General features: G+C 45.0%; 1 protein-coding gene across 1 annotated transcript in view; it reads left to right on the top strand.

The window, feature by feature from the left end:
- The window catches only part of DDX54 (DEAD-box helicase 54), a 51,140-nt gene that overhangs the window by 8,504 nt on the left and 30,576 nt on the right, over positions 1 to 12,060 (top strand). Inside the window, exons 2-5 of the mRNA XM_073554115.1 lie at positions 1,544 to 1,658; positions 5,401 to 5,471; positions 5,560 to 5,748; positions 5,871 to 5,920. Coding sequence (XP_073410216.1) covers positions 1,544 to 1,658; positions 5,401 to 5,471; positions 5,560 to 5,748; positions 5,871 to 5,920 — 425 coding nt within the window. The remainder of the gene's footprint in view (positions 1 to 1,543; positions 1,659 to 5,400; positions 5,472 to 5,559; positions 5,749 to 5,870; positions 5,921 to 12,060) is intronic.

The following is a 12,060-nucleotide window of genomic DNA, read 5'->3' as shown; positions in this document are numbered from 1 at the left end:
TACAAAATGACGGTCAATCGACATCTATCTGGGGCACCATGCAAAATCTCATCTCGTGGGGTATCCTTGATCATGAGAAAGGAGAGAGATCAGCCTAAAACTACATGGGGGTGGGGGGGACTTGTTAATTATCCCAAGGCAGCTAGGACCACAGTCACCAAGAAAACCATTTTTAACAAATTAACGCCATAATGGTTTAAAATCCTGCAGTGCCCGCAAGACTCAAGTGCAGGCCCGTCTGAAGTTTGCCAATGAAAACCTGGATGATTCTGTGAGTGATTGGGAGAAGGTGCTGTGGTCAGATGAGACAAAAATTGAGGTCTTTGGCATTAACTCACCGTTTTTGGAGGAAGAGAAATGCTGCCTATGACCCAAAGAACACTGTTCCCACTGTCAAGCATGGAGGTGAAAACATGTTTTGGGGATGTTTCTCTGCTAAGTGCACAGGACTATTTCACCGCATCAATGGGAGAATGGATGGAGCCATGTACCATAAAATCCTGAGTGACAACCTCCTTCCCACCGCCAGGACATTAAAAATGGGTCGTGGCTGGGTCTTCCAGCAAGACAATGACCCAAAACATACAGCCAAGGCAACAAAGGAGTGGCTCAAAAAGAAACACAATAAGGTCATGGAGTGGCCTAGCCAGTCTCCAGACCTTAATCCCATAGAAAACTTATGGAGGGAGATGAAGCTCCGAATTGCCAAGCAACAGCCTCAAAATCTTAATGATTTAGAGATGATCTGCAAAGAGGAGTGGACCAAAATGCCTCCTGACATGTGCGCAAACCTCATCATCAACTGCCAAAAACGTCTGACTGCTGTGCTTGCCAACAAGGGTTTTGCCACCAAGTATAAAGTCTTGTTTGAGAGAGGGATCAAATACTTATTTCTCCCTGCAAAATGCAAATAAATTTATATAATTTATACAATGTGATTTTCTGGATTTTATTTTCGATATTCTTTGTCTCAATGTTAAAATTAAGCTGCCATTAAAATTCTAGACTGTTCATGTCTTTGTCAGTGGGCAAACTTACAAAATCAGCAAGGGATCAAATACTTATTTCCCCCACTGTAGAATCTGACATGGAACAGACCTCAGACTTGTCATCCAAGGCACATTATCCATAGCTGGCTTTCCAAAGTATGTTTTCTCTGAAAGGCATTACAAGGTGAAACATATCTGGGTAATATAGCACCAAATTGTCTTGATTCATGCTCCCCATAGTTCGAACGTCATGAGAGGTTCCCTTGAAAGCCTCATGCATATGGCTTAATGTCAGCACCTGGAGCCCCATGCAGCTTTCTGCACTTTATTACTGCTTCTAGAGGAGTATACCTCTGTATTACTGCATGTGATGGTGTTTTTTCCTGCTAGTATAGGGAGGCCGTGTAACTGTATTGGAGCTCTATTTTGGTATTGTAGAGCACTGAGCCATAACTTGAGGCCAATTCCAGGAATGTGTCCAATTATTTATTGGTGCCCACTTCTTTGAGGACTGTTTTTCATTTGTCTTAAATGTATTATTTTACCTCTTCCAGCATCTTCCATCATTTCCAGCAGCAGATGCCGGCTCAGACACAGAGCTGGATACAAGACAGCTGGTCCGAGCACAAAACAAGAAGAAAAAGAAATCTGGTGGTTTCCAGTCTATGGGTATGTCACTGCTAGTGTTCTGTTTAGGCAGCACAGGTGTCACGGGGTTGCCGCAATAGAGAAGAGCCATAAGACCACACGATCTGATTTCTCCTACTCCTGCGCTAAATGGTGCAGGTTTCTTCTAGCAATGCAGCGGTTAATCCACTCAGCTGAGAGCTCCTGGAAGCTTACCTGCTTTAGATTCTCAGTTGTTCACTGTTGACCACTCTCCTCTCCTATATAAACTGGACTTTGGCAAGTAAGCATTGCCAGTGTTAGCTTCATTGTTGCATGGTTCAGGAGTTGGTGGCGTATTGTTTGAGAAGTCGTTTGGTGGACTGTTACAAGATTTTGGTTGTTTTGCAAATACTCTCCTTTGGTTTTTCTCATCCTTCACCACTCTGTTGTTTGTGAGTGCATTTTTGTACGATTGATATTTTCCTTTTTCCCTGTTCGTATTACCTTGTTACTCTGGTTGGCATATAGCCATACCCTACCGTTCCCCTCTTTCCAGGGTGGGGGAAGGAAACAGACTTTAGGGTGGAATCAAGAGCTCAGTAAGGTATGTGGCCCCAGTGTCTTCACCATTAGAAGTAATTCGCGGAACAGGGATAGCTAGGGTGCCCCTAGCATTATGGACAGGGAAGGAGCCCCTGGCCCGGGGATATCCGCAACAGTTGTGACACCAGGTGTATGCTAATAATGGCTGTAAACAAGATTTAGTATTGTGTTGTGTTTGCCCAACCCATGAACATAAATGTTAAAAGGGTACTCTCACCTTCCTAAATAGGTAAGATTGCATAGTGCTTGTGAAAACCAAATTTTAAATTCACATAGTAAAAGTCCTCTCCGTTGTTAAGAACAGAGAAATATTTCATTTTCTAGTTTACTGCTGGTTGCTTTGGTTACCGGCCATCTCTGTAGTCTGTACAGCTTGCAGATCGCTGTATTCAGGCAGCTTCAGTGCCCTTTCGACCCTCCAATTCTAAAGACACAAAGTTGCCTCTGATTACTTTATCGGGGAGGACACAGTTAAGGCCAGTGGCGTGACCATGCTATTTGTGTTAATTGTCAATCTTTAGGAGTTAAGAAACAAAGACACCTTCCCCTGATGAAGCCGCATTGGTAACGGCGATACACGTGGGGGGAATCACCCCTACTGTCCTAAACTAATTCTCTGGGCACCCTATTATGGTATTTTTTGCTTACTGATGCTCTTATATATTTCATTGTGCTGGTAGCTTACTAGGGTAATATTTACATGCATATAACCTAGATTTTTTCATAGATGTGTTGAGAAATATACAGCACTCCTGGTATGTGAAGCGGTGCCCAAGTTTGGTTCCAACCTGTATGTAATATAGTAGATTAAACTTGGCAATCATAAAGGTTGCATTGAATGATAACTTTTTTTTTAAGGCATTGTTTATGGTTGTTAAACAACCATAAAGATTGCCTAAATAGAGAGTTATCATTTACTGCAACCTTTTTGAGTGCCAAGTTTTATCTACTAGATTTTTTCATATATCCAAAAGGATGGGAAGTAAAAAAACCCTAGTAAAATCAAAAGTATTTATTAATTCATCAAATTTAAAAGAAGTTAAGACACAAAATAATTATATGGGTATGGAACACAAGGAGAGTGAGTCCTGAGCAGCCTAAATACATAGCCGTAGGATATGTCACAGGTAAATAAAAGTGCATAAATGTTTTGATCGCAATAACCACATCGAAGATGTATATTGTAAAATTAAGTGCCAAGTGGGCTAAGTAATCAATGCAAACATGTGGCCATCGAAATCACACAGTAAAGTGCTTGTACGAAAACAAAGCACTGGGAATACACAGTAAATAAAATATTTTTAGGTGATCACCTTTTATACATACTCCTGTTTTCTTTCATGGGAGGCAGAGGGGCAAAGCATTCCTAAAGAAAGGCGATTAGATACTCTCTTTAGGCTATGTGCACATGTTGTGGATTTTGATGCGGATCCGCAGCGTTTTTGGATGAGCAGAATTGCATCAAATCCGCACTGTAGTGCACAACCAATGTTAGTCAATGGTAAATTAAGAATCTCTCTCTGTCAAAAACTCTCTCATTCATTCCTAGTAACAAATCTGCACAGCAAAACCTCATTAAAATCTGCATCAATTCCGCATGAAAACCGCAAGCGTTTTGCCATGCGTTTTCTGCCAACAGATGCGGATTCTCTGCAGAAAATTCTGCAGGCTAATCTGCAATGTGTGCACATATACTTAATAAGAGTTGCAGCCCTGGTTAAGTCTTAGGTTATGTGCACACAACAACTTTTAGGCTACGTTCCCACGGTCAGTAATCGGCAGCGCTTTGGACGCAGCACATGTCCATTGCGTCCAAAGCGCTGCCTACTATTGAACACAGGTGAATCCGCATGTGTTCATTGAACCCTGCGGAATCACCACGACCAATACATTGTATGGGTGAAATTTATCTTGCCGAGCCTCGCGTCTCCGCAAGATACATTGACATGCTGCGTTCTGGAAAGATGCGTCGCTTGTCTGTGTCCACAGGGAAGCCGCGGTTGTCGGAGCATGCATAGTAGACATGGGATTTCTTGAAATCTCATCCACTATGCTGTTACAACCTGCAGCGTTTACTGACCGTGGGAACACACCCTGAGACGCCTGTGTCCTCTCAGCTTTCCAAGGTAAAGACGCTTCAGGAAAACGCAGGTGATGTTTTTTCTGAAGCGACTTCGTTGGCATTTTTGTTATTTTTGCTGAATCATTTTTGCTCCACCGCTAACATTTCAGCTTTGCCCCAATAAAATAAAAACAGCCTATAGTCGCTTCCCTTGCCAGTGCCGTTCCTGTGGTGTTGGCACACGCTCTCCATGGAGCTCTCATGAAGTTGTTGTGACATGTATCCCCAGCACCTAGTCAGTGCTGGTGTCATGTCCTCGCTTTCAGACTAATTGAATATGAAAAGGAAATCAGAGATCAGCTGTAGGCCGTTCTTCCTCTTCATGTTCAATTTGTCCGAAGGCGAGGACAGTGACATCAGCCCTGCTTGGGCGCTGGGGGTCACGTGTCACAACAACCGAATAAGAGCCCCGGGGAGAGTGAGTGCCAGCACGGGAGGGGAGCATAAGCTTTTTTTTATTTTATCGGTGTCAAGCCTGGGGTATGAGAAGGGGTTGTCCTAGTAGTGGACACCCCCTTTAAAAAATTTTTCAAGGGAATCCATCTGAAAAGACGTTGTGTGCACATAGCCGACTGGTGTGCTAGCACAGGAGAGATATGCAGCACGTTTTCCACTACTGATTTTCTTGTGAAAAATCGAGTGTGTAATCCAGTACAAGGATGTGGAAATTGTACAAAAAATTATCAACGCTATGAAGGTGCAAGATCATGAGAAAGTAGATAGTGTTGTAAAAGGCACTGTCCTCTATTGATATTGAAGAACTATCCATAGGATAGGTGAGGTCATCAATTTTTTTTTTCTCTTCAAAATTAGCTGATCAGCAGTACTACTACACAGTGTATGGAGCTGTTCTTTTCCTCTCCCTACACTGATCAGCTAATAAGTGGGGTTCCAGATGTCAGACTCCCACTGATCTTATATTGATGACCTTTCTTAAGGATAGACAAACCCTTTTCATTTCAGTTCACTACAATATAACACTTTGCCATTGAGATATTTTTTGTCCACCTCTACACATGAATGTGCCCTTTTTTGTATGCTTTTAAGATCGTCATCTATTGTATTCCTTCATTTTAGGTCTTAGCTATCCCGTGTTTAAAGGAGTGATGAAGAAAGGTTACAAGGTACCGACACCCATCCAGAGGAAGGTGAGTGTGCCAGAATCTACTTCCGTAGTGCTGTAACATTGAAATCCTGCAAAACCAAAATGTAATAGGACAGATCATTCTTTGTTAGGTAATTCCAGTTATTCTGGATGGCAAAGATGTGGTTGCTATGGCTAGGACTGGCAGTGGGAAGACCGCCTGCTTCCTGATCCCAATGTTTGAGAAGCTCAAGGCTCACAGTGCACAAACTGGAGTTCGCGGGCTCATCTTGTCACCGACCAGAGAGCTTGCCCTGCAGACGCTCAAATTCACTAAAGAGGTACAGAATGCCACAGCTCCTCACTTACCTATTTCTCTGTCACGATTTGCTTTATTTCTTACTGGGCTATATTCTGATGCTGCTCGGTTCATATGTCTGATGATAACTTTCTTCTCTACCAGCTTGGAAAATTTACTGGCTTGAAGACTGCCCTTATCTTGGGTGGAGACAGGTGAGTTGGCAGCTTTCCTTTTTGTTGATTTGCAAATACTGATCATAAGAATTAAACAGATCACCTGACAATGTAATCGCTTTATTAAAATAAGTATGCCTACAACTATTTGTATGGCCAGTAATTAGTTGTATTGGCTTCCCATAAAAGTGGCCTTAAGGTGGCCATAGTGCTTACGTGTGCAGACTTCTGATAGCATCTTAGTTTCCCTGACAACAAAGAACTGATCATGTTGAAATTCAGCATGCCCAAAACTTCTTTCCCCAACATCTGTTATAAAGGGATAATCAAGATACCCTGTTAAAGGGAATCTGTCACCCCTTTTTTGAGATATCATATAATGATATCATTCAATTGTGTGTCACATAAGGATTCTCTTAGTACTTTTGCTTCCCCCTGACCCCGCACCTTTCATGCATAAATATCTTTTTTATATCGGTTCAGATGTATGTAAACTGCCGCTGTCCGGTCCGCTGGGCGGGGCTTATTCACCTGCTTCCCCCTCCCTGTCTTTCTCTACGCATTTCTTCTTGTGTAGAGCAATAAATTACATGATAAGCTGGCGTAGCTATCATTCTTCTTGTCTGTTTGGTAACCTTTAGGGATGATATTATGTTGTAGATTGTGAGACTCCGGGCAGGAATTGACCTTCGCTAATGGAGCCTGTTCACAGCATATGTTGGCTCTACATGCAAAGGTGTAAAAGTATTTTCCCCCTTCCTGTTTTCTTATTCTTTTGCATGTTTGTCACTCTTAAATGTTTCAGATCACCAAAGAAATTTAAATATTAGACAAAGTTAACACAAGTAGCCACAAAATACAGTTTTGCAGTTTTTTTTTTTAAACCAAAGATTTTATTATATTCAAATGTCGTTATAATTACATTTAGTCAAAGCTTTCAAATCATCTCCATTGCATATATAAAAATACACGACATTCAATTTCCTCCCCGTCATGAAAAAGAAAAGAAAAAAAAAAAAAGGGAAGAAGAAAAACAGACCCAACCTCCTCCCTCCTCCCTCCCCCCCCCTTCCCAACTGCAATACTGAATTTCTCAATGTGATTGTCTCCACTGTAACCACATGGCCCAGAGTTTTTCAAAGTGTGCTTCTGTATGTCGCCTTCTATAAATTCTCTCTTCCAATCGGATTACGTTATTCGCACGAGTGACAAACTCCCCAATCGTTGGGGGTTCAGCATCGATCCATTTTTGTGCTATCAGCTTACGGGCGATATATAAGAGTTTTGCTATGATGGACTTATAGGCATTCCCCACCGAAACCTCTTCCACGTACCCCAACACACACGTTATTGGATCCCTTCCTATATCACATCGGTATATCTTCTCAACAAGCCCTATAACCTCCTCCCAGTATGATGAGAGTCTTGGACAAGACCAGAGCATATGAAGCATTCACGCAGGTTCATATCCACATCTTGGACACTCCGCATTGTCCCTCAAGCCCATTTTCCTCATAAGTTCTGGGGTCTTATATGTTCTATGTACAATATATAATTGCGATATCCTACCTGGCTCACTCAAAGAGAGTTTAGGTATATACTCTAAAATAGACTCCCATGTTTCATCTACTATTTCCCCCACTTCTCTCTCCCTTTTAGATTTTACTGTTAGAGGAAACCCAGCCAAGTAAGAGTATAATAAATCTCTATAGATGGTAGAGATAACACCTCTCGTACCCCCGGACTCACACACATAGTCCAACACCACATCCCTCTGTACCGTCATATTCGTTGTCTGTTTCTGCGCTTGAAATGCATGCCTGAGACCGAAATATCGAAATTCCCCACTACATGGGAGTCCAAACTCCTCTTTTAGGACAGTAAAAGGCTTGATCTCAGACCCCTCCAATAGTTACCACACATATTGCAATCCTCTCCTCTCCCAATCAATAAAGTCCTTCAGTTTATATAATTCCGAAAGGTTCACATTATCCCAGATAGGTGTGTATATCGTCAATTCCTCAACTCTTCTAAGAATTTTGATATGTTGCCATATTTTGTGCATTAGTCCAAATGTGGGCATGTCCTTCCCTAATCTCCCAAAGCTTCCTGCTTCTAGGCTCTGTACCAATGTTCTCTTGTTGGTCAGTTGGGCCAAAATTTTCCCCATAACGCTCAGGTTCCCCTCCTCTCGCCAGCCCCTAAAGTGCTGCCCCTGCGTTGCTACAAAGTATATCCATGGATTTGGCGCCGCCAACCCACCCTCTTCCTTCCCCCTTTGCAGTATTTCCAATTTAATTTTTGCTTGTTTTTTCCCCCAGATCAATTCTCTAAAAATGGTATTAATTTTGTAAAATTTTTTCTTTGAGATCCAAACCGGGGCATTATGGAGGACATACATCAACTGAGGCATCATAATCATTTTAATTAGATTCGTCCTCCCCACTATTGATAGTACTAGTTTACACCATGCTGTCATCTTAACTTTGAATTTAACTAGTAATGGGTCCAAGTTTAGTTCGAGAAATCTAGATACAGGCATAGATACCCATATTCCGAGGTATTTAAACTCCTTAACTACTTTCAAGTGTCCAACTGCCCCCCCCACATCTCGACCTCCCAACTCTCTATCAACCCCCATGATACATGACTTGTCCCAATTAATTCTCAATCCGGAAAAGTATCCAAATTTCCCTATAAGGCCCATGACCTCAGTCAGTGCCTCTCCGCCGTCTTTTAAGAACAGGAGTATATCATCCGCGTATAGGGCGATCTTTTCCTCCAATTCCCCATATTTAAAGCCTCAGTTTTGCAGTTTTTAAGTGAAGGTCTTTATTATTAAGGGAAAAGAAAATCCAAACCTACGGGGCCCTGTGTGAAAAAGTGATTGCTCTGTAAACCTAATAACTGGTTGGTCCATCCTTAGCAGCAACAACTGCAATCAAGCGTTTGTGATAACTGGCAATGAGTATTTTACAATGCATGGAGTAGTTTTGACCCACTAACCTGTGCAGAATTGTTGTAATTCTGCCACATTGGAGGGTTTCCAAGCACGAACCGCTTTTTTAAGGTCATGCCACAGCATCTCAATCGTATTGAGGTCAGGATTTTGACTAGTCCACTCCAAGGTCTTAATTTTGTTATTTCTTAATCCTTTCAGAGGTGGACTTGCTAGAGTGTTTTAAATCATTTTCTCTTTCGTCTCATTGGGGGACACAGAAACCGTGGGTGTGTGCTGCTGTCACTAGGAGGTTGACACTATGCATGAAAAAAATGTTAACTCCGCCTCCGCAGTATACACCCCTCCGACCGGCTGTTGGACAATCGGTTTTGCTTAGTGTTAGCACGAGGTGGACAGGGGTCTCTCGCAGCCTCTTGCTTACCTCAATGTGCGTCGTTCCTTTTCAGGTAACCAAGGAGGGATACAGAGTAGATTTGCTACATCTGTATTCCCACACCGGGATCATGAGTACGGCTTGAACTGCCACCCCGTATCCTCATGAATCCCACGGGCAGGACCCTATCCCCTAACACAGGACACGTGTTCAGGTGGGAGCTCCTGGTCCTGACCTTCGTCTCCCATCACTCGCCCACCAGAGCCTGATGATCGAGAGAGACGCCCTGCAGAAAAGGTTTTTGACAGCAATCTTTTCATGCAGATAAACTGACCCCTGTTACGGGGTGAACTGGAGATAAGAGGCTGTAGCGTTGCATGATCTGCTCACTAGCCGCTCTGGCTGAATGTGACCGCTGTAATCAGCTCGGGCTTACAGCCCAGGGCTCTATACTTATGTTAAAAGCCAACACGTTCAAGCACACAGTGCAGATCAGTTCCAACCTCCTCCCGTGGCAGCGTTATGGCCCTGGGCTCCATCAGTAGCCCAGCACGGCTGATGCCAGATTCCGCCTCCCGGCAGGCTCCGCCCCCGGCTTCCTCTTCCTGTACCATCGCCATCTTGGTGCTCCAGGAGGCCGGAGCAGGGCCCCGCCCACCACTTCCGGGCAGGGATTTCATAAGGCTTCTAGGCAGCGGCTGGGCTGTTCACCTCGCTCTCTCTCTCTCCCTCATCAGCCTTCGGGCGGCAGCTGCGGCGGGGACACAGGTCGTGGGTATGTGAGTACTGCACTACAGGTGCTCCCTCACTTCGCTTTCTACCCCCGACCATCGGCACCAGGTAAAACCTTTCAGTATGCCCAAGGGAGAGCAGTCCCGCTCCTCCTCCTCATCTGCTTCAGTGACCTTCGTCAAATATTTTGTATGTACCATGCAATGTCAGGCTTCCTTCAGGTCAGTCCTCGCCACTCTTCTCAGATTGTAGCAGACCTACGGTGTCACCTACGCTAGAGAACAGGTGCAGCCCCCCCCCCGTTTTGCCTGTCAGAGCTCCCACATTACCCCTGGAGCAGGAGGAAGCCACCTTGCCTGCCGCCCAGGGGCCATCCATCGCCACGGGAGACAGCGAGTGTCCAGGATGGGCTTCTTCCTTATCTAAGTCCGTGGCCGACCTTACCATGGTATCCCAGACCTTGGTAACGGTGCTTAACAGATTGCCACTTCAGACTCCAGTAGACACAGGAGCACCAAAGGAGCCTCCTTTTGGGCCTTCTAGGGACCATAAAAGGTTTAAATAGGACCACCAACCCAGGTCCCCTTCTCACTCCATTTCACCGCCAGAATTCCTCTGGCCGTCTGCCTCCTCCCGGTCCTCATCCCCGGAATCAGGCAAGGCATTATCAGAGACACACTCAGAGGAGGGTTCTGAGTACGGGCCAGAAGAGTCCCAGGTCAAAGATATGGTTTAGGGCCTCATTGCCGCAGTCAATGAGACCTTTAACATTGGGGATGCCACATCAAAACCTAATGATCAGGTTTTTTCATTTAAGCGACATAAGTCCCCCAGTAGGGTCTTCGCCTCCCACAAGGATTTTGAGGAAGTGTTGGCCAGTGAAAGGGAGAACCCAACCAGGCGGTTTCAGAGAGGAAGTCGTTTTGGGATTCCATATCCCTTCCCTCCAGATCTCACCGCCAACTGGACCGTCTCCCCTTTGGTGGACCCACCAGTGTCCAGACTCGCTACAAATACAGTCCTCCCACTCGCCAGTGGGGCAGCCCTAAAATATCCCAATGATAGGGAGGATAGAATCCCTGACAAAATCCACCTTTGAGGCAGCAGCCGCTACATTGTGTTCAGCCTTCGCCTCAGCCTGGGTAGCTAAGTCTGTTACAGAATGGGCCAAACAGCTTAGACTGGGCATATTGGCCTGGGGCACCATCAGCGGAACTGGCTGAGTTCACAGATCAAATTTGTCATGCCGGGAGGTATATGGTATCAGCAGCCCTGGATGCCGCGTCTTGCGCAGCTCAAGCATCCAGTAACATGGTAGCCGTCCGGCGGACGGTCTGGCAGACTGATTTGTCCTCAAAGAAATCACTGACCAATCTGCCGTTTCAGGGCACCCGGCTCTTTGGGTCAATGATAGATCAAATCATTAAGGATGCAACGGGGGGAGGGTACAAGCTTCCTTCTCCCTCAGGCCAAGCCTCGTCGACATGTTTTCAAACGTAGGGCTCCGCCCTTTCGCCGTACCCCAGCGACAGGCACTTATGCTTGGGGCCCGCAGAGGTCGCAAGCACCGAGAGATAGGAGGAAGGTATCATTTCGGGCCACCCCGTCATGGCATTCCCGCATTTCCAACAGCAGAGCTACCAGGTCAGGGCCGGGCAGAGCCACTTCAGCTTGACGCCAGCAGGGAGTCAAACTCCCTTCCCAGTACCTTTCCCAGACTAAGAGGCCGCCTTCTCCTCTTCAGAGATGTCTGCAGAATTCAGTAGAGGATATCTGGGTAAAGGAGGTAGTATCCACAGGTTGCAAGATAGACATCAACGCGCTTCCGCGAGATCGCTTCTTTCTATCGCAGCCACCAAAAGACACTGCTATGGCTCTAGGTTTTTTGCAGCAATCGACTCTCTCCTCAATGCAGGAGTAATCGTCCCTGTTCCCGAGCAGGAACGTTTTACCGGCTTTTACGCAAACCTGTTTGTGATACCGAAAAAGGATGGCTTGGTTCGTCCCATACTAGACCTCAAAAGGCTAAACAGATGGGTCCGCTTACACCATTTCAGGATGGAATCGATTCGATCGTTAATTACGTCTACGGAGGATTAGGAATTCCTATGT

Source organism: Dendrobates tinctorius, unplaced genomic scaffold (genome assembly GCF_039654945.1).
Source record: "Dendrobates tinctorius isolate UK_male_01 unplaced genomic scaffold, ASM3965494v1 ptg000206l, whole genome shotgun sequence".
In the NCBI taxonomy this organism is placed as follows: domain Eukaryota; kingdom Metazoa; phylum Chordata; class Amphibia; order Anura; family Dendrobatidae; genus Dendrobates; species Dendrobates tinctorius.
The sequence above is the reverse complement of the archived record's forward strand: the minus strand, read 5'-3'. Positions and strand labels throughout refer to the sequence as shown.